The 27,853-nt window shown below is 50.7% G+C and overlaps 8 protein-coding genes across 8 annotated transcripts; 2 read left to right on the top strand and 6 right to left on the bottom strand.

The window, feature by feature from the left end:
* Positions 1 to 608: 608 nt before the first annotated feature.
* NECHADRAFT_54470 (uncharacterized protein) lies at positions 609 to 2,260 on the bottom strand (the record flags this gene model as incomplete). Its single annotated transcript, XM_003039627.1, has 6 exons — positions 609 to 765; positions 828 to 899; positions 952 to 1,263; positions 1,348 to 1,645; positions 1,698 to 2,007; positions 2,060 to 2,260. Coding segments are annotated over 6 exons (1,350 nt in total), but the record flags the coding sequence as incomplete, so codon positions are not given.
* A 3,026-nt stretch (positions 2,261 to 5,286) lies between these two features.
* Positions 5,287 to 6,967, bottom strand: NECHADRAFT_97923 (uncharacterized protein; the record flags this gene model as incomplete). Its single annotated transcript, XM_003039626.1, has 4 exons — positions 5,287 to 5,551; positions 5,600 to 6,189; positions 6,306 to 6,833; positions 6,899 to 6,967. 4 exons carry the CDS (start codon positions 6,965 to 6,967, stop codon positions 5,287 to 5,289), a joined length of 1,452 nt encoding a protein of 483 aa, XP_003039672.1.
* Positions 6,968 to 8,074: 1,107 nt separating this feature from the next.
* Positions 8,075 to 9,316, bottom strand: NECHADRAFT_88034 (uncharacterized protein; the record flags this gene model as incomplete). The annotated part of the gene is made up of 4 exons (XM_003039625.1): positions 8,075 to 8,379; positions 8,435 to 8,708; positions 8,811 to 9,203; positions 9,260 to 9,316. The coding sequence occupies 4 exons, from the start codon at positions 9,314 to 9,316 to the stop codon at positions 8,075 to 8,077; spliced, it is 1,029 nt and encodes a 342-aa protein (XP_003039671.1).
* Positions 9,317 to 9,681: 365 nt separating this feature from the next.
* Positions 9,682 to 10,731, top strand: NECHADRAFT_54469 (uncharacterized protein; the record flags this gene model as incomplete). The annotated part of the gene is made up of 2 exons (XM_003039632.1): positions 9,682 to 10,397; positions 10,461 to 10,731. 2 exons carry the CDS (start codon positions 9,682 to 9,684, stop codon positions 10,729 to 10,731), a joined length of 987 nt encoding a protein of 328 aa, XP_003039678.1.
* A 559-nt stretch (positions 10,732 to 11,290) lies between these two features.
* Positions 11,291 to 14,760, bottom strand: NECHADRAFT_88032 (uncharacterized protein; the record flags this gene model as incomplete). The annotated part of the gene is made up of 6 exons (XM_003039624.1): positions 11,291 to 12,337; positions 12,437 to 13,160; positions 13,225 to 13,354; positions 13,449 to 13,466; positions 13,632 to 13,837; positions 14,021 to 14,760. 6 exons carry the CDS (start codon positions 14,758 to 14,760, stop codon positions 11,291 to 11,293), a joined length of 2,865 nt encoding a protein of 954 aa, XP_003039670.1.
* A 529-nt stretch (positions 14,761 to 15,289) lies between these two features.
* On the top strand, positions 15,290 to 17,118 carry NECHADRAFT_54475 (uncharacterized protein; the record flags this gene model as incomplete). Its single annotated transcript, XM_003039631.1, has 5 exons — positions 15,290 to 15,531; positions 15,600 to 16,136; positions 16,196 to 16,537; positions 16,618 to 16,836; positions 16,893 to 17,118. 5 exons carry the CDS (start codon positions 15,290 to 15,292, stop codon positions 17,116 to 17,118), a joined length of 1,566 nt encoding a protein of 521 aa, XP_003039677.1.
* Positions 17,119 to 17,326: 208 nt separating this feature from the next.
* On the bottom strand, positions 17,327 to 20,495 carry NECHADRAFT_88030 (uncharacterized protein; the record flags this gene model as incomplete). Its single annotated transcript, XM_003039623.1, has 6 exons — positions 17,327 to 17,355; positions 17,577 to 18,510; positions 18,789 to 18,923; positions 18,978 to 20,160; positions 20,205 to 20,335; positions 20,448 to 20,495. The coding sequence occupies 6 exons, from the start codon at positions 20,493 to 20,495 to the stop codon at positions 17,327 to 17,329; spliced, it is 2,460 nt and encodes an 819-aa protein (XP_003039669.1).
* Positions 20,496 to 22,556: 2,061 nt separating this feature from the next.
* On the bottom strand, positions 22,557 to 27,403 carry NECHADRAFT_88029 (uncharacterized protein; the record flags this gene model as incomplete). The annotated part of the gene is made up of 8 exons (XM_003039622.1): positions 22,557 to 22,922; positions 22,974 to 23,225; positions 23,275 to 23,450; positions 23,517 to 24,046; positions 24,114 to 24,752; positions 24,809 to 26,361; positions 26,415 to 27,213; positions 27,270 to 27,403. The coding sequence occupies 8 exons, from the start codon at positions 27,401 to 27,403 to the stop codon at positions 22,557 to 22,559; spliced, it is 4,449 nt and encodes a 1,482-aa protein (XP_003039668.1).
* Positions 27,404 to 27,853: the final 450 nt, after the last annotated feature.

Raw genomic sequence — 27,853 nt, 5'->3', positions numbered from 1 at the left:
CGCCCAGAGTGCACTTATGAAATTGTTCCATAGCGCCTTTCGCAATCTGCTCAAGCGCTAGAGTTATCGCCTCGAGGCTGCTAACTGTGGCATGCTAACCAGCTGGGAGACTTCACTGCTTGTCCACGCAGTGACTTTGCTACTGAAGATGATTCGTACTCCACAAGACGCGGCAACTCAAAATCGAGGTGTGTGTTTGACATATTCACGTGATGGAAATGTGCTCATCTATGAGTCGGAACCTCTGACTACCCCAAGTCACGTTGAAGATTATACTGTGGCATTCATGTCGGCTTCAGCCGGTCTCAATGGTGATCGAGGCTTCATTGAACTGAGTGCTTAGGTAACTGAGGTCAACTACCCTAGATGACACTCTGAGGACCGAGGAGAGAGAACATATTCGAGAGAATACAAACGCAGGGAAACCTCTAATCGTGGCTTCCCCGTCTCTAAATATCCCGAGGCTCAATCCCATGATCTTTGGAGCTTGATTGTGTTCAAGCAGTGCCAGAAAACAACAGGCGAAGAGTCTCAAGGCACAAACTGCCATTTCGGCCACCTGTGTCATGAATTGTTCTTCCCCCCAAACTCAGAGGCGGTCTGAACTCTTACGGAGTGAACAAGATGTTCTTTCGTTCATCTCCATCCGAGTACTTTCCTCTCATAACCCAGCGATTATGCACCACATAGACAAGAAGCTGGACTATGGCGGAAAAGATCCCAATGGCCACCATTATTATCATCGTGCGAAGACCAATGTGATAGCTTCAAGGCAGAATCGTCAGCTTCCGAATGCTTTGCTGATGTGTTTAGTATAATGTACTTACAATGGCCTATCCTCTGCCTGGAAATATTGAGTTCCTATCATCATGCCGGTAGTCGCAGACATCACCCACATCCTAAGTATCTCGTTAGGGCGACTGTTTATATGGTCATCATACGTCGACGTACGCTAATGCTATACTTCGCTCGCCTGTGTCATGGCAATTAAGCTGTGTCCACGAGTTGTGGACGGGATGGTAGCCAACAGCTACACTGTTCACAGCGGTCCAAAGACCCCATCGCGACCACTTTCCTGAGGTAGGATGTACTTGCCTAGCCACAATTAGGACAATCAAGTAGCACACCTGTGCCAAAATCACAATGGCTCCGCGTTTGTTGGTTCGATCGCTAAGGTACCCGAAAAAGAACACAACAGGAAGAGCTAGCAACGCTCCAACAGCAGCCAGAGCATTGGCGACAATCCGGTCAAAGCCGAGTGACCTTTCATCAGCTGTTAGCTGCCATATTCAAGAAAACGGACCGGGATCTAGTGCCATATCAAGCTTTGATCGAGTAACTACTCACATGATGATCGAAGGGGAATAAGTTGACAGAGGAGAAAAGGTCGAGAAGACAGCGAGTGTAGAAACATAGTGTGGCCACCGACGGTACTGTAGCACGGTTTTCACGACAATACCTAGTCCAATGGACTTATTTTTGGGATTTAGGCGTGCCGATGCGTCAACTCTCTGTTGCAGTATATCCTTTTCGGCGCTCGACCAGCGTACCAGACCTGGACCAAAGAGCGACTGCGGGGTATATGGGCTCTCCGGAAGAAACAATAGTAGTAGTGACGAGACAAAAACGGTCATTAAGCCCTCCACTGTGCTGTGAATCAGTATGGCGGAAAGTAGTCAATAATATCGAGTCTATACCTAAGAAGAGCCACTGCCAACCAGCCATTCCTCTAGAGCCATCGAGTTTGAGTATACCAGTAGCCAACAAGGGGCTGATTGCATTCCCGCCGAACATGCCAAAGAAGAAAATAGACACTCTTTTGGCTAGTTCGCGACGTTTATACCATAGAGACAGTATGTACATGGCTCCAGGGGTATAGCCTGACTCTGCAAGCCCAAGCATGGCCCGACTAACCAAGAATCCTGTTCGGTTGCGGACAAAAGTCTTCATTGTCGCAACAACGCCGAACATGAATACCTGGCCCGACATCCATTTGCGGGGACCAAACTGCCTTGTTAATCAGGAGAGAGGCCAGACAAGAGCACAAAATGCCACTTACACGCTGGAGGGCCATGTTGCATGGGATCTCGAAGACAACAACAGCAGCAAACATAAGCTGGTTCCCCAAATTGATTGTCGCTTGGTTGACTTTGATGTCTTCGGCAAAACCGCCAGTTAAGGCGCTTGCCAAGTTCATACGGTCGAGCTGGAAGACGAGAAATCCCAATACCAATAGAAGGAGTACGGAGAAGTCAATTCTGGTCTTACGTTAGTAAGCTGACACTGAATTTGCTGTCTAGTCTTGCACGCTTACTTCCTACGCGCCTTGGCCTCAATGATTGGATCTATCAGTTGATCTTCCGGAGATAAAGTGAATGAATATGTCCTCAATGATTCGGCGCCAGAGGGATCACAAGTCGTGTCCGCATATGCTTCTTTTTGATCACTTGACAGCTCATCGTGCCCAAGAGTTGCTGGACTGTGGCTTATCATCTCGAATAGCTCTGTGGGAGAGCAACTACCCAACAGCTTTTGGAAATGATGAATCGGTGGCGCGACTGTTGACTACTCCAAAGGCAGTCAGAAGGCTTTGAAGCACTCGTAGGATTTGGGAGCATTGAGGGATTTTTGTTCTGAGAGGTTCGGGGTGCGTTGTGCCCTGAAAAGTGATGTATCATCAGGGTTCTCATGCAGCTAGGTATTATCCCGGGGCCCTTACCGAGCGTGTGGGCAATGGCGGCCTTCCTGATAAGCAGGTTGCAGAGAGATAAGCCTAAAACGGCGAAATACAGAACATGTCTCCCGGGGACTTTCTTCCTTATCAGTCACTTCTCCAAATGACAGGGCCTCGGCCACAGTAACAAAGCCAACAACACAACACATTGATGAGGCCACGAACACACCACTATGAGTTTACATGGTCGTTACCCTTGAGCATGCACACTACGGTGCGAGGGAACAAGAACTTGAAGTAGGCGGACAGCAGAATTTCATATCTTCTGACCTCTCGGAGAGACGCGTCAATATAAAAGTGCTTTTCTGTTCTCGGAATCTGCCAATATGCCAAATATAGAGGCCTTTCATATTTGCAAGCAGTGAGACAAGGCTCTAGATAGTTTTATCAAAGTCATGAATGCAGCCATTCTTACAATATAGGGATTAGGGTCTCCTTGATCCGCCTGCTTGTCTGGTATGACGTTTAAGCGATTTCCTCTAGCGACCTATGTCGCACTGCGCCGTCATTCAAAAGGATGAATAGCAGAACTGGTTCCCGGAGGTCAATATATTGTTATTATCTACAATCAAAAGGAGCCGTCGGCCATGATCGCAAAAGACATGGTTATTAATATATAACGGCATTAAGACCTAATACCGTAAAACACCATCACCTAATTATTTTGACCTTTTATAGCGGCAGCCATAGAATCATCGGATGGAAAGGTGCGAGGACAATAGATGCTTAAAATAATTATGTACAGTGCATTCCTAACTCTTTCACACCCTGGAATTGAGGGTCTTGAAGCAGCAAAGTCCTCTCATACGCAAAGGGCTGAACAAACAATTTTTGTTTTGCCCGCCTCTTTGGTGGTCAGTCTATTCTGCCTTGGTATCTTTTTCTATTGTACTTTCTCAATAAAATCCTCGTCAAACACAATGATCAAAGAACACATAAAGAGATACAAGGCAACATCAAAACCCAATGCTGCAACGTGACTTCTTCTACACCAGAGCGCAATTTAACTCGCCTATTCGCATTGCAGAGAACATAGTCATGAACTTTATTGGACCATCGTCTGACCAGCTCATTTCTCAAAATCTCGATAGCTATTTAGATCCCGCCTTTAGTGATGGGCTCAAGGGATACTAATCTCCGAGTGACGAGCAAGTTTCTGATTATTAACACCTCAGCAGTTTGCAGCTCGCTGTTACTGTAAGTGTTGACTCTAGAGAGTACTGATCCCCTGAATTCAGGTAGATGAGAGCATAGAATAGTCAGGTTCGCCATTTCCATCCCGGTAATCCTCTGATGCCACACCCTTGGTTCCATCCCTTTAAGAAGCCGCTGTAAAAGCTTAATTCTATTGACCTTACGGCGTTTTCTAGTATTGGGCTTTAATGCTATTATGTGTTTATCCTTGTGTTCTTTCCCTGTGTTCAGATTCATTGTGAACCATAATGCGAGTTTTTCTACAGGCGATTAACTTTTCTCAGCCAGCTACGTAAGACGCATCTTTCCATTTGATTCGTTATGGCTATAGGAGTCAAAATAATTAGGTTACGGTGTTATATGGTATTAGATTTTGATACCGTCATGTATCAATGACTGTGTTTTTTGCTATCGTTGCTGATGGCTTCTGGTCATCATTGCAGATAATAATAATAATCATGGCGTTCTTTGTTATTGTACCCGACGGTTGTTTCTATAACACAACATAATGAATTTTTTCTTCTCTGCAAGAACAATAGTCCAACATTATCCCACTTGCGCTTATTCGCAATTTTTTATCATAGGCACTTGAGTGATAATCGCAAAAGCCTATCCTGTTCAAAAGGGAAGCATATTCGTCAACAAAAAAACAGAGAGACACTGCGAAAGGTCAACAACATTCCGCCCCAACAAACTCAATAGTGAATAACGCCGGCAGCTCACAAAATAAGGCTTCAATCATGCGTATAATAAAATAAGAATTTCCTATCTCATTGTAACATAAAAGGTCAGTTTCCATTTTTACCGTCTTACGCTTAACTACCCACATCATCTTCTCGTCTTTAAACAACCAATTTTAGACTATCATCTCATAAGATACATGACAATTAATGAGATACCCAAGACTGCAATCAAGGTATTAATTTCAGTTCGTCTTGAACTGTCTACCTATCAACCTAGACTTGAACGCCGTGGCTTACTGCCACATCCCAGCCAAAACCGACCGCCCCCGACGCGACGGGAAGGTACTACTAATCGAGTCTAAGGTAAAACGTAATTGAAAAACACAAATGCTTCACTTTAAGAGATCTATCTTTCCGTCTATCATCTGACCATATTCCTCCATCAACCATGAAAAACAGCAGTTATTCTTCATCCCGCATCGTCAACACTGCCACTCCGTCTGTAACACGCTTGCCTGCATGCAGTACCTTCTTAGGTTCCCTTTCCATAAGGCAACAGGCAAACAAGACAGATAAAAGGCCTTCATACCGGAGTGGTCGAGACCCAATAGCGGTATGAACAATCAGAGGAAGGAATATTCGAGACATATAGAGAAAACATAATTACGCCTTTACTTAATTACTAAGAGTAACCCAGCACTGCTCCGAGCGGGGGCTGATAAGAAAGTAGTTCACCATCTCCATAGATAACGGGGTTGTCTGTGGCGCTAGGCGAGCCCCCTTGCATTCACGAAAGAAGAAGCATGCACCATGTCGGAGTTCAATGCGAGCCAGATGGATGCCAATGCAGGTCCGGGACCCTGCACCAAAGGGGGCGTAAACTCCAGTCTTGGGTGCCTTGAACTGGCCAGAAGCGTTTAAGAACCTCTCCGGCACGAAACTACATTTTTCGTTAGCGATGCCAATCACGATAAGCTGAATGACTCACTTCTCGGGCTCCGGATACGCTTCAGGATCTCGGTGGTAGGTGTACGCTTGTGTGCTGACTATAATACCCTGGGGAATGAAATAGCCGGCCAGCTTAGCGCCTCCCTCTGGCACAACTCGAGGCAGCGCTCCAGGGGCAGCACCGTACAGGCGCAATGTCTCTTCTATGACGGCGGCCAGGTATGGCAGGGCTTCGAGATCCGAGTCGGAGAATCCAGCTGGCAGTTTTTCAAGCTCCGACTCTAATCTTGCCTGTACGGCCGGCTGCGAGAGGACGGCCCAGACAAGATAGGTTAAAGAGACAGCCGTGGTGCCAGATCCGGCGACGATAAGCCCTCCAGCTTCATAGGCCAGTTGGTAGTCGCTCAGAGCCTGGGCTTCTCTTTCCTTCTCAGCGACCATCTTGGAGAAGATATTGGTGGTCCCAATGCCATCTCGCAGCGTCTTGGTCATGACGTCCGTGGCGAGGCTCTGCACCTCTACATCGGCGTTGACAATGTCCCGCACTGATCGAATCGGTGTCCACTCAAGGAGAGATCGGACAAAAGGAAGCTCAGCGCCTACGAGGCCGAGCTTGGTTGAATCCTCTATCTTTTGCATATGCTCGGTTTTATACAGTCAGCCGGCAAGTTAACCATCCGTTTCGCTTCATTTTCTTGATTGAAATCCAGGTGGGAACGCCTTCTCGGCGGCGCATTGAAACTTACCCTTTCTTGTTCCAACATCCCTAGCGGTTCACCAAAGGCTAGGTGCGAGATGACATCGGCTGTCATGAATGTCCACCACTTGAAGATATCCACCTGGCCCTCTTGAAGCTGCTGACGCTTCATCTTTTCAATGGTCACGTCCACCTTGTCAACAATGGTGTCGAACCAATTCCTCATCAGGGCCGAGTTGCTTAACAGGGGGGCGAACAGCTTGCGCCGCTGGGCGTGCTCGCGAGGGTTGGTCATGGAGAAGAGGTCAGTAGTTGTGCCCTTGCGGAAGCACTGGTACCACGGGCTCTTGACATAGTTACCGCTAATGCGATGGATCTCCTTGAAGGCGCCTGTGTCATTGAAACTGATCTCCTCCGGTGCAATGCGGACGACGGAGCCGAACTTGAGGTGCAACTCATGAACGTAGTGAGCTCTGCGTCCGGCAATGGTTTGTTTCTTGAGCCACAGACATGTCAACGGGGCGTGCCACGGCCCAGGGATAGCCCGAAGAGGGGTCAAGTACGCTCGCCCGATTACCTAGGTATCATGTTAGCCGCCTATCTTCGGCCCCGTGACGTTAGAGTTGAGTCCCTCATCTTGACCAGCCATCCTGCGAGCAACGCGGCACCAATTATAGAGAGGATGGCCTGATACCCGGGGAGTCCCATCATTGGTGAGTTGTTGTTAATGATCACGACAGCTGGGCTAGGGTCGAGGTTTGAACCATGCAAAAAGAAAAGACGTGGAAAAATAAATACTCTTCAACCATACGCGTGTCGACGGCGGCAGACCACTCAAGCTTCGGCTCGCGTCTTGGGAATTTGAGAGCCCGCTCCTGAGGCGTCAACAAAGGGGTTTGTGCTAGTCAACATAGGGCACCGATCACACGCCGGATTTGATCGATACCCGGGCTCGGCAAATAGTGTACTACTTAGCCGTGTTCTATTGTGTATTGGTTGGTAGAATGTGGGGAAGCTTTCGGCATCCCGAGCAATCAATCCGTTGCCCAATCTGTCTTGGCCCATTGGCGACCATGGCCGGCTACAGTCCCTGCGGCCTTCACTTCCAGTGGTCCGGCAGACATGAAGCGTTCTAGCTACACAGGGTTTGTCCAGGGCAGCATTACGGGCATGCAAAGGACGTGTGGGGACGAGAAACGAGTTGTTTCTGCTCTTGTCCATTGTTATATCTATTTGGCGTCTTGCGGGCGGCAACTGGCCGCTAGGTGCCTGATATGCGAGGAAGAGGCCACATCATCAGATCCGAGACATTTCCATGAGCCCCCAATCTTGAACTCTCAGTTCTCGTAGATAATACTGTTATTGCTGCACTATGGATGAGACATGATCACGATGAGCTCTCGCCTTGTCTAAGTCAGTAAAAGGTATCTACGATCTTCTGGCTCAGTTCCCATCAAGGTCCGGGCTGCAACTACAATAGAGAACAGATTGTCAACATATGATAACATCATGACCCGGTGTTAACACAGTGGCCAAAAGGAATCTACTGTTGTTAGTAAGAGGTGTCATTCACCATGAAATTACAATCTATCTCCTCTCTTGGGCCTGTTTCCGTATCCCAAGGGCTAGCCAAGAGGATGCTCACTCTATACTCTTGTCCATAGGGGAGTTGTCTATTAAGCTAGAATTTATACTCAAATGGTTTCTCGTTATATCATTGATGGTCTTTCTCCTCAGGATGTACAGCTTCCGTACTGCGTTAAGCATAGGCCCCAAGCCGTCGAATTAATGGCTAACAAGTGGCCGCTTGTTCTCCCATTATTCCCATTCTCGATCCTTCTCTACTAGCCATAGAACTCCATTGACGGTATCATTGGTTCTTCTTTCAATGTGAGTTGTTAGTTGAGGAAAGAACTCCCAAAAGTGATGAGGCAGTCCTGGGTATAGATCGAGGCGCGTGGCCATGCCGGCTTCTTCACGCAGTATGCGCTCGTAAACCATACTGTCATCGCGCAGAACGTCAAGCCCGCACACTTGCAGGTACGTTTTGGGTATACCGTTATGGCCCGATGGGTGAATCAAGGGTGTTGGAAAATCGGCGGTTATGGCAGGCTTGTAAGCAGCTGACAGGGTTAGGGTTAGCTTGCCGTAGGTAAATGCAGAAAGGGGGACAAATACCCATGAATAGTTTGGCCAATTCTGGAGAAGGAATGGAAACCGCCTTGTTTTGTTCGGGGCTGATATGGTCTTCCTTGTACTTGTCCGGAACCAGCGGAGATGGAACCAGAGGGGCAACACTAAGAAACTGGCCCGTCACGGGAGCTGGCGAGCCCTGATCACGATTGATATAGACCACAGAATTGGCAATATTGCCTCCCGCAGATGTTCCGCCAACGATAATCCCTGCGGATGGGGAGGCCAGAGGGTGGGCCTGACTAGCATTCTTTGCGATCTAGGCGAGGAGGCGTGAGTTGAAACGTCTGCTGATCCAAGTCTTGGGAGCTTCATCGGGAATTTTCCACTATAATTGGGACACGAAGTGAGGAACACCTACCCAGTGCAAAGAATCCAGTCCATCGTGAATTGCCTGAGGGAAGGGATGCTCAGGAGCAAGCCGATACTCGAGGCTCACAACCACGACCTTGGCCCTGGCGGCGATGGTGCGATTGGACTCCAGATCGTCGTAGCGATTGCCGATGCAGAAGCCACCTCCGTGGAAGAATATCAAAATGGGAAGAGCCATTAGTCCTTCAGCTTCTGGAGCAAAGACGCGGGCGAGGATCTCAGTGCCATCGCGTACAGGAATCTTGATATCATTCTCCGTTATACCAGGGGGAGGCCCCCCAAGCGCTCTGCGGTCCTTTTCCCTGGCCTCAATAGTTATCTTGCGGAGCAGCTGTATATCAACATCGTGGGGGAGTGGCGGCGGGCCTCCGTTCTTGATGATCTACTCGGACAAGTAAGCGACATCGACATTTTTCAGTAGGTGAGAAGGCAACCAACTTGCTCAAAACCGGGGTCAGGACGAGAACTATCCAGTGTCTCCTTGCTAGGTGCCATTATGGTTATGCTGATTGGCGTGAATTCGAGTGTTTCTAGCCAGGTGGCCCAGATTTATCCAAGGAACGGAAAGCAAGACTGACCAGAGTAAGCAATAGTTCTGGTCCATATCTATTCTTGGCCCGCGGATCCAAAAGTTGCTCGGGCCCCGTCTTCGGTAGACTCGATCGGCATGCCGAAGTCTCCACCCCGAGGCCCGATGGCGCCATGTATGACGGCGGTATCCTTGCTCGGCAGTTCAGAAGGATTATGTCGGGATGTTAAAGGGATAAAACACTCAACTTGCATTCCCTCATGTGGCCAAGCTGCAGATCGATGTCACCTGTCGAATACGAGTGTCTGACTGCTGCCCAACGCCTCCAAACATGGCGGCCTCCAAGATTCCGACTGTCGGCGTGGACCTTAACGCGGGCGTGATTACTGACGCCGTCAACAAAATCAACTCTAGCAACCCAGACCCAAGGTTCAAATATGTCATGGAACGGCTGGTCGTGCACCTGCACGACTTTGCACGCGAGACAAGGCTGAGCACTGGCGAATGGATGTCCGCTCTCCGCTTTCTTGAGAACACCGGAAAGATCTGTACCTCCGTCCGGGATGAATTTGTGCTCTTATCCGACATTCTGGGACTGAGCCTGTTAGTCGACAGCATCGATCATCCCAAGCCCAAGTCCGCAACCGAGGGGACTCTCTTGGGTCCTTTCCACACACACGACTCGGAGGATGTGGCACACGGAGCGAGCATCAGCCAAGACGCCGGAGGGCAGCCTCTCCTAGTAGTTTGCACTGTGAGAGATACACAAGGGCAACCTATTAAGGGTGTTTCCATTGATGTCTGGGAGACAGACTCGACCGGCCACTACGACACCCAATACGCGAACCGAACTAGGCCTGATGGGCGAGCCACGCTAGAGACAGATGCCGAGGGTGTGTTTTGGCTCAAGGGAATTGTCCCAGTTCCGTACCCTATACCTGGCGATGGTCCTGTCGGTGATCTGTTGAAGCTCCTTGGTCGGCACAACATGAGACCAGGCCATATGCACTTCAAGTTTAAGAAAGAAGGCTTTGATCCGTTAATCACGTAAGCATCCATTGCCCTCCCGCGTATCCTCGACCCAAAAGGTTTCTGACTCAGGTTGAATAGGGCACTATATCTTCGCGGGGATCCGTATGAAACGTCTGATGCTGTCTTTGGTGTCAAGTCTTCTCTGACTGTCGACCTCGAGGCTGTCAATACTGATCTGATTTCTCGCTATGATGTTACGGCCGACTACAAAGTACTTCGTTATGACTTTGTCTTGGTGACAGAGGAGGAGACTGTGGCTCTGAGACATCAAAGTAGCGAGTCGGCAATGAAACACTTAGGAAGATCAGTCTACTTGATCAATGGGTTGCCCGCATATATTGACACGTAGGACCTAGGGAAAGGCGAGACAAAGTGCACAGTGCCGTAAACAGTGGCATTTTTCTACAGACTAGTTCGTCCATTAAGAAGGGATGAGTAGCCTGTCCCCGGGGTCACAAAAAAACACGGGACTCGGTCCCACCTATTTGCTATAGTTTTATATGGGAGCTATTCCTGTGTTTTTTGTGACCCCCTAGCCTGTTGGCGACAGGAAATGGTCCACGCATGTGCCTTGTAGATCCAGGCAAGAGTAAAGGGGCCCAGCTAGTACAGCTACGATTTCTAACTCTCGTGGGCTGCTATTAGGGCGCTCTGGAAGGTAGCTACAATTCAAGATATCCACGAAGCTTAGGCGGCAAAGAGTGATTCAGATAATGCGACTTATTAGGGGTGAACCCCGTCCCAGCCTTTAACAACATTACGAGAAAAAGGAAACTCTAGAAATTTAGGAAAACACTATTCATTGCTTTGAGACAAGCTGAGATACGTAATACATGGCTTGAGAAACACAGCTGTCATCCCCAAGGATGTTTTGTAAATAGCACGGCTAGCAGATAACAATACTCCATCTAGAATATAACATCAGGCTCACCAACGACAACAGTTATCTTTCCATCATGGGCCTTCATGAGCCGCTCTCCAAGGTCTCTCAGGAATGTGCCGGCACCGTCTTGGTCAACGAAATCATAGGTTTCAACAGCCTTGAAGTTGTGCCATGTCCCAGCAGCGAACTGGGTGTCCTTGAAAAAGTGGCCAATCTGTTTAGGCGTTATATCTTGCCAAAGAACAAACGAGCGAACTCTGTGATCCGAGGTGACGAGTTCCGTCACCTTGTTGGCTCGCTCTTGAAACCACTCCTCAGTAAACTTATCATCCTTCGCGGTTCGATGATGGAACATCAAAGCGCGAATGGCACCAGGGTTGAAACCATCCTCGCCCGCCACCTGCGAGAAATATGCCACTTTCCTAACGAGGCATCCCTTTTGATCAAGCCGACAGAAGATGTGTTTGCCAGCTGTAGCTCGGTAGTGGGGGTCCTGAAGCCCGGCATGAGTGATGAAGAGGTTCGGAAAGGTGAGGCATGTCACAAAATCCCAGCTAGGTCGCTCTGTACCTGGCACTGTGAGGGCAGAGTTCGAAAGCTGCACGTATCGGCGCACTGGCGAGCCGGCTTGTTTGCCTCCCTTGGTCATTCCGGTGTGGACCGTCTTATACTCATGTATAAACTGTTCCCGAGTCCAGTCGTCGGGTTGGGTGACGGAGATGAACCACGTCGTTTCGTGAAAGGTGTCGAATTTTGTCTCCGAGGTCGAGGTGAGCGCAAAGTCTGGCAGCCCTGTCTGTATTTTGCTGACGAATTCCCCGGGGTCCTTCAGTCGAGCAAAGAGCTCCTCCCTTTTCTTGACATCAGCCGCATCTGTTGACATGAGTCTCAGCAGATTAGACGTGGTCAACTTGTCTGTGCGTTCACGGAAGATGTTCCGTCTGACCCGAGCGTATGTGGTGAGGACACTTGGGTTGGCCCCCTCCCTGAAGATCTGTCGCAAGCTGCGGCCAAGATGGGCAGCGTCGAGCATACCGGTTGTGAGGCCTAGCCCGCCGACGGGATTATTGAGCTGGGGCGTGGTGTTAGCAGGTCGAACAAGGATCACACTCCTCGTAGATCTCAGAGAAAACACTTACATGAGCAGCATCTCCGGCTAACAGGACATTACCTTGCCGGAAGCGTGAGGCGCAACGCTGATGAGTAAGGTAGGGCGCCATTGCCTCGTACTCAATCTTGCTCGTGTCTCCGGAAGCAGGCGGCAGATTCGGTCCTTGATCCTCTTGACCTCGGCTTCTTCAAGCACGAATCTCTTATCTGTGCTTTCGGTGATCTGTCTTGGGATTGCTGTCGCCATTCGCCAGCTGTCCCCCTTGCCACGTTTGACGACGATGCTCCATTCATCAGGGTCAACAATAAAGTTACCCGCCTTCCAGCCAAAATAGTCTAGATTATAGGCGAAGTTAACGGCAACGAAAAGCCAAGAATCCCAGGTGAAGCCCTCCATCTCAATGTCGAGGCTCTTTCTCACGGTGCTTCGGCCACCGTCTGCCCCAATCAGGGACTGGCATCTGTTCTTGGTGACTTGCTGGGTAGATTCGTCCTTGATCCAGTAGTTGACGGCATCTTCGTCTTGTTCAAGGTGCTCAAAAGAGTGCCCGAAGCGGACATCGGCGAAGCCGGTCTTTTGGAGAGCAGCCAAGACGACCTCGCACATTTCAGGCTGCGATAGCATGACAGCGAAATCAGACATGTCTGGAGGCACATCAAGCTTGCAAAGGATGTTTCCATCCTTGTCTCTCCAGTCGCATCCTTTGGTATTTTTCTCTCCGGCATTGATGATATCCTCAAGAATTCCTGCCTTGAAGAATTCCTCGAGAACCGCTGGGAAGTAGCTATATTACGTGTGAGATTGACCTCGAGTGAGGAAGAGCGGTGAGGGCTTAGTGGGAGATGTACGCTACTGCTCTTGGGGACTGATCGATTCCGCTCCCTTTCTCGTACACGATGACCTTGACGCTGGCCTGAGCAAGAAGCAAAGCCGTGAATAGGCCAACGGGACCTGCACCCACGACGACAATAGGGCCTACTGATTTACCCTTTGCGTTAATGCTGTCAGCAGAGATTACTAAAGCCTCCTGATGGCAAGATAATGTATGTGCCAAGACCACATGCATACTCACCATGGTGCGCAAGGTTCTCTGTCCAAAACAAGGTAGAAGATTTGTGCGATGGCTTTGATTAGGCAGTGTGAGGCCAAGAAGGATGTTCAGTTAAGATTAGATAGGCGAGAAATACGTTGCTTCATTATGAGAGATTATTATAGTGCTTGCCTTTCGAGGATTGCTAGAAGCATGCCGGCTTACCGCATGGCCTGCTGTGGCCTCGGTTGAACCACATGATGGAATTCGGGATGCCGACAAGCTTCAGAGACAACCAGATCAAGATGTTCCCCGTGGGGAAACCACGGCTATCTCGGTAACCCTGGGGTAGTTGGTCGACTACGTACTTGTATGTGGAGTTTAGATCACACAGACGGACGGACGGGGCACATTGGTCAATGGAGAACCGACTTGGAGCCACGAGCCAGTATAGCTAGGTACGACATTCGAGACGTTGGGCTGGCCGGTAGGTGAGTTGATAGAGAAATACGGGCTTCAATGCGCATACTTTGAAGGATTCACAAAATAGTTTCACTACCTATCCAACCATGTAACTTCACGACAGCGTCGATCCTCCGGCCACTGGGATGTACAATCCATTAAGCCATGCGGCCCGCTCATCGCACAGGGTCGCCACAGTCCACGCAACCTCGGAAGGATCCGCCATCCGTGGAGCAACAGGCGTCCCATCGCTAGTCTTCTTCAGCATCTCCAGGATCTGAGGGGGGGCGGAGAGCACGTTCTCCGTGGCAACCGGCCCTGGAGCAACGGCGTTGACGGTGCACCCGTACTCCTGGGGCAGCTCCCTAGCCCAGCACCTAGTGAAGCTCTCGATCATACCCTTGGTTCCTGCGTAGACCGACATGCCGGGCTCTGGATTGCGTGAGGTTGTGCTGCAGATGTTGATGATGCGGGAGTTCTGTTTGGCCAGGTGTTTCAAGACGGCACGAGTGAGGAGCAGAGTCCCTCGGCCATTGAGGCCAGCCATGGTGTCCCAGGCATTGAGACATTCATCGAGGTCTGCATGTCGTATGTCCAAGGGTGCGCTGATGCCTGCGTTGTTGACGAGAATATCGATCGTGCCAAATCTTTCGACGGCTGACTCTACCAGCTTGGAAGGCCCAGTGGTGGAAGAGAGGTCTGCCTCGACTGTGATGGACCCGGCCGGCCCTTCCAGAGATGAAAGGACCGCCTTTGCGTTTTCCTTTTCCGAAGAGAAAGGATAGTTGATTACTACACGAGCCCCTCGATACGAGAGCTCCTGGGCAATAGCAGCGCCGATACCTGCTGAAGAACCACTCACAATGGCTACCTTGCCTTCCAGAGTTGACATTTTGTCTCTTTGCCAAAAGCCAAGATTTGAAATATGAGCGACAATAACCCTGATGCATGCTCTGGTGTCTAGAGTTGAGGGACATCTTAAGTGGGTTTTCCACTCAGCAGCCGGCTTGATGGCGAAGACAAGGCCCGTGAATGAACTCGGGTTCCCCGGAACCTCCGGCCGAGGTGTGGGGTACAGGGTGGGCTCGGCATGCCGACGCTTGCATCCGCGAATCATCGATGCTCGGCTTGCCGAGTGGGTTGACCAACTTGGAGACAAGAGCACAGATGAGCTTAGGTTGGCCATTTGGCCGCTTGTAGCTTGAGTTGAAGATGCGGATGCTTTGCCTGGCAGTGGAGGATGTCAGTTGGTCATGCTCTATTAACCCTTTCAATAATCAAGTGAACTCTGTTGTCATGCTCATAGATTAGTCAGTCTCACGTTACTTAAAGATTCATAACTCAATAGTAATTCCTCATTTCCTTCTTCCCTCGTTCGTCCTTGTCCTCGACACCCCACTCTTCTATTCCGCTTGTAAGAGATGGCTCTCCTTCAGAGCCCGCTATCCAGGGGGGCCCCCTCGATCGCGTCGATTGTCGGCGTTGCTGTCATCTGCATCATATCTTGGTTCATATGGAAACTTGTTGAGGAGAAGCGTTTCGAGAGGCGATACCGCTTGCCAAACCTCGTTCCGGGCCTGCCTCTCATTGGCAACGGACACCAAATCCCTCCCGGCGGTACGGTTTTGCACTTCCAAAAGTTGGCCAAGCAATATGGTGAGATGTAAGAACGGCAAATCGCCTGCCCTATTGCCCATTTCTATCTACGGCCGAATTGACCCTTCTCACTAGGTTCACCGTAAAGATTGGAGGCGTGTACTGGCTATTTTTGAACTCTAGACGGGTCTCAAATGAGCTTCTAGATAAGCGAGCCTCTATTTACTCGTCTCGAATGAGTCTTCCCATGGCCAACGACCTCATTTCAAACCAGAAACGGATTGTCCTGATGCCGTATGGAGACTTGTGGAGGCGGGAGCGAAAAGTAATGCATCAGATCCTGAACGGCACTCGTACACGATTGTTTGAGCCCTATCAGGACACTGAGTCTAAAGCCCTACTCTTCAACTATCTACAAAGTCCCCAAGCGTGGTTCAAAGCGCACGCAACCTTTTCGGGCTCCATCATTATGTCTGTCGTCTTTGGGCGGAGAGCAGGCCTTGAGGATCCCAACCTTCGCGAGTCACTCGCCGTTTCCGAGAAGTTTGTGCCCTATCTGGTACCAGGTGCCTCTCTGGTCGATCACTTGCCATTCCTTGCCCGGATCCCTTGGTTGAAGAGTCTCCAGCCTTGGCGATGGTACGGTGACTACCTTTATCGCCGCACCAAAACGTAGGGCGTACCAAGCAACCATGGCTCAATGTTCTTGATTGCTAATCACCATGAGACAGGGTTTACAAGAGAGAAATGGATGATTTACGCGGACGCATGAAGTCTGGATCGTACAAGCCTTGCTTCATGTCCGAGTTCCTTAATCTAGGCCACGACCAAGAGTTTGAGGACGACGACTTATATTTTATAGCCGGCGCTCTAATGGAGGCGGGGACAGACACGACTCGCGTATCGCTCGACCAAATCGTTGCTTCTGTAGTCTTGTTCCCGGACTGGGCCGAGAGAGCTCGTAAAGAGCTGGACGAGGTTTGCGGTCCCAACGCGGAACGGCTTCCAACAGCCCAAGATGCACCAAAGCTCCCCCGTATCAAAGCTGCAGTAAAGGAGAGCGTTCGCTGGAAGTAAGTACATGCTGAGACGCCTTTCCTCCGCCGGCAGGTCTCGGTAACACTGGCGTTGACACTGACGGTATCTTGACCAGGCCCATTATTGCTGAGACAGGCATCCCTCACGCACTGACGCGTGATGATGAGTTCGAAGGTTACAGAATCCCTGCCGGAACCGTCGTTAATTACAACCACTGGGCCATCTCGAATGACCCCGCACAATATGAGCAGCCCGAGCGCTTCTGGCCTGAACGCTTCATGGACGAGGACCTTGACAAGCCTTTGCAAGGGCATCTAGGGTTTGGCGCGGGTAAGTGTCCAGGGAGTCTTCTAACCCTCGTCCGCCTGCTGATTACCTGTTCTCAGGGAGAAGGGTCTGTGTTGGCTATAGCGTTGGCAACACCAACCTGTTTATCGCCATTGCACGCATCCTATACTGCTTTGATATCCAAGGGGCGGATGATACTCCAATTGATACATCCAAGCCGCTGTACGCCATTGATTCTCAGCCTCCATTTAAAGTGCACGTCAAACCAAGGACCGAAGCACATGCGGAACTTGTCAGGAGGGAGTGTAGCGACGCAGTTGTAAAATGATAACTTGAGCAATAAGGGTATCAGGAACAGCTGGAAGGAGACTAGAGCAGATTATCCCAAATACTTTGATTTCTGTCCGACATGTGTTGTTGTATCATTTGTAGGTTACCAAATGTGCTGCTCTATCCTCTGTTTGCACTATTCTGAACTAATTGTCCCAAAATGAAGATTGGGACCTTCTTTTGTTTGTTGGTAACGAAGGGTATTCCTAGATGCTCAACGACTTGCCGTCTACATCTAGCATCGTGTTTTGATAACTATGTGTTTGTTATGTCTATTATTAATGCCCGCTTCCGGGGCACCATTGATGAAAGACAAAAAAGAGGGCCGCCGCCGTCGTCACCGCTCCAGGCGCCGGCGAGAAAAGCTACTCAAGGCTTGCAATACTTGGCAGACAGGCTGCAGTATTGGAAATCGTATGCCAGTGGCTTCATGGGAGAAGGCATCCTCCATCATACCCAGTAGTGGTGACATGAAAGAGTCCTCCGAGGCATGTTCGGGGGCAATCGGGGCCAACTCCGTGGCCTGATCCATCGCCCCAATCCCGTCTCTTGATTTGGGAATGTACGCCATACCATGGTTATGACTTATCCAACGCTGACTACGGAGAGTCTCTATGCCATCCACTCGAATCTTGGGCCTGTTACCTACAGCCTCAGAATTGCGAGTGTCGACGGCGTCTGTCGATGCCATGGCAGCAACACTGCCATACGTCCAGAGGCACAAGGCGGCGTGGAATAGGGCGTAGATGTGAAAGTTGCTCCTGTCCTTTGGGCGAGTCGTTCTGCAGACACGGAAAATCTGCCCTGCGTGCCAGACAGCAACTCTCGCTAGTCGAGATTTCCGCCACTCTTTCAGCCTGTCCAAGGCCTCGCAGGCAGGAATGTTCCTCCCGCTGCCCAGCAATGCTTCCGTCAAATGGTTAGGGCTCGCGGCGTTGAAGTTGTAGAACTCAAAGATGAATGCTGTTGCAACGGACCCAGGGGTTGGTACATCCATGTCGATTTCACCACGAAGCTCGTCCATGAGCGAGGCGATATGACGTGCAATCGATGATCCAGGAAGAATGTGACATGTCAGGTCAAGTTCAGCGTCAGTCTTGAAAGCAACAATGCGGCGTCGGTCTTCCACCAGCATTGACAACAGAGAGTACGCTATCAGCAGCATGGCCAACTCGCGATCTTGCTGTGGTGGAAGAGGCCGAGCCACTAGGCCGTTGGCGAGACATCCCGTCAGAGTCGACCTCTGACTGTGGACAGGGTCTTGGAGTCCAAGATACAAGGCCGTCCACTCACCCGCCGAGCGCGCGAGCCAAAGCTGATTCTTTTCCGGAACCGGTATGGAGACCTCAGTGCACGAGACCTGTGATGGCGTGTTCCTCACCATGGCCCGCTGTGTGGATTTCATGAAGTGCTGATATGTTGTTCTGGGCTATCGTGTCAGATCTCGGAGTCATCCTCGTGGACAGTGTGACTTGGTCGGTACCTTTTTAGTGATTCTTGGTCTGCCCAACGTCTCCAGGTCTCGGCGGCACTATCCGGACTTTGATTCTGGGATGGGGCGATGCATGTGTAACTCGAACCGTCAAACCGGCGAGCGTGTCTCAACATCTATCCAGCTTGATCGTTAGCGGTCAATGACTCCAGGAACCCATCGCTCTGGATGATTACCGTGGTGGCGAACGCGGACTGTATGTCAGATATTTCCGACTTTCGCTTGTCTCCACTCCAGAGTGCGACATCTGATACGATGACCAGAGCTTGAACATAGGGGGTTGTCCGAGTGAGGGTATTCTCCTGCTCGGCCTTGCAACCTATTGTGAGTCTGAAGCCCGAGTTTTGTAAATGTCTTGAACTTACCTGGGTCGGGAGATCCCGGCGCAAAACTTCCACCAAAGCAAGCCCAAACCGGTGGGCGGTCAGGTTGGGCGATGAAGCAGCTCCGGCTGCGATACAAGCCATGAGGAGTGAAATCTCGCAGCTGGAGACAGAGAAGTGCGGAATATGAATGAAACTCATGGGCTGGTCCTTCTGTGCCGTTAGAAAGATCTTGAGTAGCTCATCAAGGATTTCGACAGAGGGGAAACAGGGTATGGGCTGTGTTGACCGGCTGGTCGCGAAGCAGTGGCTCGCAACGATAACCATCTCATCCCTCCTAGCCGACGGTATCTGGTCAGGGATCACAGTTGGATCAAAGTAGCCCATTCGACCCCGCATTGAAGTCTGTTCCTTGGGCGTTATCGAAAGTGACATTATGTCCTGAGTCAGATAATCTCTTGGTCGCGGACGCCAGTTGCCCAGCGCGTGATCATAGGCCTTGACAGCCTCACTGGAGATGGTTGCCTCATTTGACGTCAGGCTTGCTGGTGTTAGGGCGTCCGCCCTCTCTCGGTCGCCTCGTGGGCTCTGTTGAGAGTCATGGTGATCAAGACTGTGGAAAAAGGAGTCCACGGCTTGCTCGCTCGGTCCACTGTAGAAACCTGCCAAGCCAGACAATTCATGAGGGGTGAGGAATGGGAATTCGAAGATACCGTCCATGTATGGCACCTCCCCAAGTGATAGGAGAGGATCTACCGCGATGATTGACTGAGGAGAGCCATAGTTCACCATCGAGGCAGAGTTGGCCAGGGACTGGTCTTGAGTGTTATCAGTAATGAGAAGCAAGTTGGAGTTCGCATCCGGCGCTGTGCTTCCCACAAGGCGAGAATCAACGCTTGATGGCGAAACGGGAGCCAGTAAGTGGGCTCGAGAGCTAGAGGAACTGCCATGACCAGGGAGCCTTGTTTCAGGGGCACGGCTCTCGATTGATGAATGAGGTTCAGCCGTTTCGCCTTCTCGCCAATGTGCGGGCCTCACACAAGACACACCCTTCTTCCGACATCGCCGACAGGTCAGAAGATCGTCGCAGCGCACCTTGGACGCCGCACAAGACCGACATGCCTGGGAGGCCCGAGGTGGTTGGCTGGCGGGTCGCCTCACCTTCTGGCGCGCCTCATCGTCTGAGCTCCAAGGTCTGGTATACCTCTTACTACCAGACCTGAGGCTATCCGGGAGTCAGCACAGCGGTCTCTAGTTGATGGAACAAACGGTACGAGGTGGGGTAGGCGTACACTGGAGGCTTTGAGGCCACGGTCTCGGTACCGTCTTGACCGCTGAGCGGGCTCGGGCTCATAGGACGTGGGGATGGCGACATGCCAGTCATTAGCAGCCGCTCTTATCTCTCGGGCGTAACGTGACAGTGTTTGATAGAGGAGATCAAGTTTAATAACTACGTGGGAGATGCCGTGAGTGGGGAGTTGCTAGTCTCTCAGGTCCGGCTAAGAGGCATACCTCGGGTCGGGAGTCGCCATAGTACCATGCATTCCCGCTTCCCCGCATTATTGCTTCCCGTCTACTCTACTTGCGGGGTGGAAGTCCGGCAACAAGAACAGCCCAGTCACCGAAGCCGCTTAGTCACCCACTATCCAGAACTACCCTACCATGGGCGGAGAGGATCTTCAACCACAATCCAAACTGAAGATAGATATTCGTGACATTGTAACGTAACGTAACGTAAGGGGTTTGATGAACTCCGACCGGAGCCCTTGAATCGGTTTCGTTAGGGCAAGGTCCTTGCTGATGGAGCTACTCTAGCCATTTATAGCCAAATCTTGCAGCCAACCCAACAGCCAAGGAGCTTAGCATATGAGCTTTACCAAAGCAAACAAGGAAGCCATTGCAAAGGAGTTCCTCAGTTTCAGGTACCGTATGGACTCAGCTAGCCCCCTTTTCAAGGCTCTTGATGTCCAGTCGCCTCGCGGCAGTGGCTGCAATTAGGCAAATACCTTCTTCTCTACTCTAAGGTATGCTCCCTGGAAGATCATCTCCAACTACCCTAGAGACACAAAGAGTCCATTTTAGATCATCATCTTATGCAACTTTTGTACTAGCGAGACATAGATCTTATCGATAAGGGAATACCCGACTGGTCGGCATCACCCTCACACCACAAATTGGTAACTGTGTAATGAAGGCTTATATAAATGATCAGCGGTACTTTGCTCCCCACCGAACTTTAGTGATGAAGGTTGTATTTTGACTTCGGCCTATCTCTGGCTGTTCTAGTCATGACGAGAATTGCGTAAAAAAAAGAAACAGAAATGGGGAGGCGGGCGTCTCTAGCGGCTGTGTTGCCCGCATCAATCTATAGGGGAAAAATCATGGGATAGCCGACCGGGCATTGCAGAAGAGAGGCGAGCAAGGATGCCTGTCATCCCAATGTTTTGAGTCGATACTCGATCGCCAACTAGCCAAACTGGATGCCTTGTCCAGTTGCTTTGGGCTCCAGACCTGGAGCCAGGCTCGCTGAGAGATTCATTATGCAAACATAGCCAGAGAAAAAGCCGATGAGAGATTCATTGCCCATATAGCTGGAACAAAGCTTGCCAACGATTGCAAGCCGTGATCGGCTGGACGTCCAAGATCCTGCGGTAAGCCAATATGGATTCCTGTCGTTAACAAACCCCCTTCGTGGACTATGGTAGAACTTGTAGAACCACAAGTGCCCTGGGAGTGGGCTGTCTGGAAGATTCAAATTCCGACTATATCTGTGACATCTTAAGTGGCTGGATAATCATACCCATTCTGCTCTACTTTCGCGTATGCTTGTGGGTGTCAAAACGAGCCCTGTAGAATCTCTAAACCCTGTTCAGGGTCTAGTGGACCTGGCGTTTCTGATCAGAATAAGAGTGAAGTAAAAGCCTTCCACTGGTTTGCTTTCCATGGGAGTTCTTCCCCTGAAAAATCCTTTTCCTTCATTTCTGGAAATTCCAGGGTTGAGCCCCTTGCTTGTTTGGTGCGCAAATCTGCACTGAGAGGCGTGAATAGTTCATGGTGACCTTTTGCAAAAGGCATACCGTCTTCTAGCTCAGCTATCCCATCGAGGGCCAAGCTTCAGCTATAATAAAGAGCATACTAGAAGGAAACTTACAACGGGAATCTACATCTTCGAGCATCACGCAGACTTTGCGGACTTCCTAGCCATGCCAACCTATTCAGCACAGGCGGTCGGATAGTCTATGCGATGTATCTTAAATGCCTCTGGGGAGCATCTTAGACAAAGAATTCTAAGGTTCAACTTCTACAAGCTACACCATTTCACCAATAAGAATGTATTCTGCTGGGAACACTAATCCCGACACTAATAAGAGCAGGCGCGCCAATAACCTTCCGACCCCGCCTCTCGATTGCTTCTCAAGAAGGCGTACAAGTTGGAACGTGGACATCTCCGGCGTTGAGCCTCGTGGCTAGGATATTGCTAAGCAGGGATACTTCCACAAAGAGCCGCGGTCATAAATAAAGGCAGGTATTAACCCAGACCCTGAAGGGACCCTTGATAGTGAGAAATAGCCATGATAAGTGTAATCCTTTGTCCATTATCTCCTCATCACCACCAAAAACTCAAGCATCTCCTTTCTTTTTATCGTTCCCCTTCTCCTCCTGATACTCCGGACTAGGGTCCCCATACTCTGGACTTGGATCCCCTCTCACTGGTTCCGCCCTCGCCCTAAATTGCACCGCGTCGAACCCAACCTCGGCGCTGGTCGCCTCCTTGGTGTTCTGGCGTGACCGCAGCTCGAGCCTGGCCTGGTAGCTTCGAGCATTCTCTAGAATCAGCTGGCCGTCTTCGAACAGGTCCCACGGGTCGGTGAGGAACTGGATCTTTGGTTCCTTGCGGACATCCGAGATGTGCACCAGGACTGAGACGTCTTTGGATGGGGCGGCTTCGTCGGGATGGGGTTCGCTGTGGACCGAGTTCTTGCGAGCCTGTGAAACTTTTAGCCATGATGTTCGTCTTGTAGTGAGAGGGAAACTTACTCTGTCAAGCTCGTCTTGAGTAATCTTGAACCCCCCCGAGTCCGTGACCTTGACATCGAGATGGTATGTCATTCGCGTATACCCCTTCGCCTTCCCGGGCATTCCATCGAGCCGCATAAGGAAAGCGCTGAATCTACCTGTCGAGTCCGTGAAGTTGAAAGCTGCGCGGTCGCTGCCCCTCGAGCCCTTAGGTGTCCACATTTTGTCGCGATTATATTGTGAAGCTAGTACGATCGATAGGATATCGGATACCTGAGTTGCAGTCAGCAATAGCAGCAGAATGAGCGAATGGGTTACTTACAATGGCCTCTCCAACCTCAGAATCACGCTTTGCGAGTCCAAATACACGATCTAGCATCCGGGGCGGCCCGGTAGGAGTGCCAATCACCGCACCGGTCTTCTGAGTGAACTCCAGATCTCTGAACGCCCCCTTCACCGAGGGTAAGGTCATGGCGCCAGCAAATGTTCGAAGCTCTACTGGTCATCCGAGGGCACTTTGCGTGGCACGAGCAACGGCTACATCGTATGTTGGCAAAGAGCTACTTGCGTTCTCGACCTGCTTGAAGAATGATGGGCTGAATCTGGTGTGGCTGAGCAGGCGGTTGAACCTTGAGCCATCGGCGAGTCCAAGGCGACTCTTCCTGCTCGGTGCTGGATTTTGGACGGGCCGGTACTCGCCTTCTTCGCCGTAAAGCTCGCCCGACTCAAGGGAGTCTTCCTGCAACGGAGCAATGCCCCTTTCTTGGAATATGCGATCGAGCCTCTCTTCTCTGTCGTTGAGCGCCATCAGGGCGAGATCCCTATGCTCGATAGATATGTTGAAGAAATTCCTCAGCTGCTCCGCCAGCTCACAAGGATGCGCCTCCTTCTCGTACCCCGAGCGCAGATACATGCGAAGATCCCCAGCATAGTCGCACTCCAGGAAGGCTGTGCCCTCGGAGAAGGAGCTGTCAACCTGTTTCATGTTGAGAGTTGCTCGCCAGCTCTGCACTACTCTATCTGAGGTGAAGACCTGGACTTGGCCGAAACAGGAGCGTAACTCCTGCTTATTATCTACACCTTCTCCCATGAGTCTAAGGAGATGACAGATTAGCATGATCATGGCCGTCATCTGGGGGTACTCATGACATAAGAACATACCTGAAGAAATACTTGCTGCGAGACCTGTAGCTATGGGAAAGATCCTCGTCAAGATGCGTGCTCCCGTGTGCCTCAGTGGTGCTCACAGCTAGATCGCTGAGAAACCTGTTTCTCAAGCCCAACTTCACCAGCAGGTGCATGATCTTCAAAATGAACTCGGCTCCGAACGCAAGGACGGGAATGAGCGACTGGAACGGTTCCCTGAAGTAGCTTCGGTCGGCAATCAACCAATGGTCGTTGGCTGTGGCAGAGCGCAAGTGCTCGTAGGTTTCATCCGTAGCAGTGTTGGTGATGGGAAACATCTTGGTACTTAGAAGCGCCTTCTTCTGGTCTTCGCTCAGACCGTGGGCTTCGACGTGATATTCCAGAGCCAGGAACAGTCGTTGGATGCGAGGCAAAGCTAGCTGAGGCAGTGTTGAAACTGCGGCTGCTTCCTTGATCAGGTGATCAACGCCGGCGTTCCTCACATTGAGATGGTTGCGGAAGGTCTCGAGATCGGGATAAAGCCTCTCGAGGCCGACGGACTGAGTGAGCCAGGACTCTCCTCGCCAGAAGCACTCGTCTTGGGATACCCATCTTCGCTCGCCACCCTCTGTCTTGGGTGGGACTAGGATCAGCTTGTCCTTCCGAAAGGGGTTACTAGAATCAGTCAGTACGAGGAAAATCTTGACAACATTCATCAGGGTTGCGCTTACACTAGGCTAGATGAGTTGCCGCATTCTTCAAGTTCGTGCATCAAACGTCGAATCAACTCCACGCTGCCATTACCTGTGTTCTTTGCATGTCTCAAGGAGGCGAGGTAGAAGTCAAAATCGGCCTCCACCTTCACCCCTATGAGCTTCAACAACGGCTTCCACCTGGGATCCTCCGGCTCGGGAATGTCGATAAACGGCGCCACGGGCCCAAAGTCCTTCGTGAGGTGGTCAAGGGGGGCGTAGATATGCCGGATCTGTTCCTTTGTAATGCTTCCTGTGCACATGACCCGGGCGGAACCGATAGCCTCAGCTAACTTCTTACTTCCGACACAATCTTCGTAGACTTGCAACCGATCTCTGAGCATGACAAGCCATCTTTGACTCGGGTACTGCTCAATAACTAGCTTCAAGTCACCAATTCGGGGGATGACCCAGATACCGAGACTGCTGTAGAGGAACTTGATCCAGGCGCTATTTTGTGATCGTCCCGCCTCAAGATAAGCTGGTTGTAGAAACCCGTACGTCTGCTTGGTGTCCTTTGGTAGCGTGCGACTGGCGGAATACGGGTCATCATCGTCAGGCCGATACGTGTTATTTCCTTTGCGGCAACGGCCCAAGTATGTCGCCACCCACAGATGATCACTTAGACTCGTCTCCCAGCCACCATTATTGTGTATGAACTCAGCGTGCGATACAAGCACCGCCGGGGTGAGTTTGTTAGGGTTGAATTTTCTGCCGTCGTGTGTGTTGACTATTGCCTTCTTGATGCGGTCATTCGTGAGCACTGGGACATCAAGCAGTTGGTAAAGCTTCCGCCGGTCAGGATCAGCAGCGGCTTTGTCGTTCACCATCAGTACCGTGATACCTTCAGGTATGACTAACCCAGAACTGCTTGGGAGGTAAACCTGTTGACCGTACGACTGCGGGGGAACCCACTCTCCCCCTCTCAGCGGGAGAATTGGAAGATTAGATATCGGCGAGATGAAATACCATGCCGAGGATGTATACATCTGGCATATGATACGTGCAAGACTGGAATGCCACGCGTGGGATTTCCTCTCCAGGAACCACTGTGGGTGCCTTTTGAGGCGTCTGATCAGCTGATCACCAAAGACTTCGTCACTCATGACGCTGACACCCGACTTGAGTAGATATTTCTTATTTCCGGGGTCGTGGTACTTTGCGGCAAGAAATTCGTCTTCGTTGTCCGTGTCCATCATCAACGGGCGGCCATCGTCATCTCTCCAGTCCTCGGAGACCATGATGAGATCACGCGGCCTTCTCTTGTAACCAACCATGGACTCCAGCGTGAATGTGGTTTCCAAATTAACTGAAATACCCCATCTTAATTCCTCAAAGAATTCGCTTTGCGAGGGGGTGATGGGCGCGTAGCGAACCCAGCTGTGTCGTAGAGAGTTGTCCAGATTATCTATGTGACACATGGCTTCCATGAAGGCTTTCCGAGCCTCGGTTCTTAAATGTATATTCCAGTTTGAATCAACGTGCACGTCCTCTCGATTTGCCGGGAGAAGGAAGTCTGCTTGCAGAAGAAACTATGGCAAAGTCAGCTACGAGCAGATGAAAGATTGAGGAAGGGAGGCCGTACAGAGAATCCGTAGTTTCGGATAGGCAGAAAAGAATAGACGTTTTGAGGCTCGATGACGGGGAGTACAGGTGCATCTTTATTGACGCCAGTGTTGGGAAATGCGAGAACAATCTCGGACGTGGTGATCCCTGGACGACGAGCCTCAGAAGGGAGGTTTTTGGCTGTGTGTCGCCAAACAAAGTAGTGTTTCTCTACTCCATTGTTCATGAGCGTCATCATGGATGGGTTCTCAGCCGGCTGAGCACCACGAGTGAAAGTTCTTTTGAAGAGTCTGTTCTCGGCCCCTGGATGGATGTTAATCTCGAGCTTCCGAAGTCTCCGCAGAAAGAGCAAAATCTTCTCGTCACACGATTTCATCTCCTCGACAATGAGTCCCTCGTCACAGTCCTTGTCCAGCTTGAGCAGAATCGAAGTACATTCCTGCTTGGGCTGTTCGGGGAAGGGGCACGTAATAGGCGCAATCATTCCAAGGTGGCCATCGCGATCAAAGCGGAACGAGTAGTAGCCAGACGAGATCCAGACGGTGGACGCGACCTTGAATACGGCCTTGAAACCAATTCCCTTTTCGCCGATGAACCCCTCTGACTTGCTTTCGCCGCCCTTGGTGCTCTTGCCGATGCGGCAGATGGCCTCAATGTTCTGCTTAGAGAATCCGCGCTCGTTGCAGTCGATTCTGAGTTTTCCGGGTGAATATGAGATGGACATGGTCGGTGTTTCAACCGTGTACGAGTTATCGTCGGCGTTTTGGATCAGCTCCAAGAGGAAGTGTGTCGACGTTTGATAGAGGTCATGGGAGATGCTGTTCTGCGGTCAGGGAGTCGCTCTAAACATCAGCATAGCCCAATCTGCACTTACATTTTCAAGGCTGATTCGAGATCAGCTCCGTTGTTGCCAATCTGGTCAGGGCCATCGCCGAGACCCTTCTCGCGACGGATTTGACGGATATGATCTTGTGCCTCTGACACGGACCTAGGGAAATCGGCCTCCATGATGATAGGATACGTTGCAGAGTAAAGTATCACAGGGGTAGATTGTTGATGTCGTGTTGGATGATGATGATGAGGAGGAGGAGGAGATATTGATGAGTTGAGGATAATGGTGGTGAAAAGATGCTGGAGAGTTAAGTGTGATAGGGATGGATTGTTAACATGGTGTTGATTGATAATGATGAAAATGGCTGTGGATGTTTGTATTAGGAATGCTGGCAAATCGAGGGCAATAGATATATAAACCTGGTATGTACAGTGATTCACTAGTTGTTCTAGTCGAAGAGCGCACGGCTGGGCTTTTCACACTGCTTCAAATCCGTGCGTCTAGCCAACTCAAAGCAGAGAATGACAGCTGCTTTGTTCGTCGCACACTTGGTGGCTTGGTCAAAGGTCGGCGGCTCTGGATATGGGGCAGCTCCTTTGTGTGGCAAGGTGATGAGTCGATAAAGA

Source organism: Fusarium vanettenii (assembly GCF_000151355.1).
Source record: "Fusarium vanettenii 77-13-4 chromosome 13 genomic scaffold NECHAsca_85_chr13_3_0, whole genome shotgun sequence".
In the NCBI taxonomy this organism is placed as follows: Eukaryota; Fungi; Ascomycota; class Sordariomycetes; order Hypocreales; family Nectriaceae; genus Fusarium; species Fusarium vanettenii.
The sequence above is the reverse complement of the archived record's forward strand: the minus strand, read 5'-3'. Positions and strand labels throughout refer to the sequence as shown.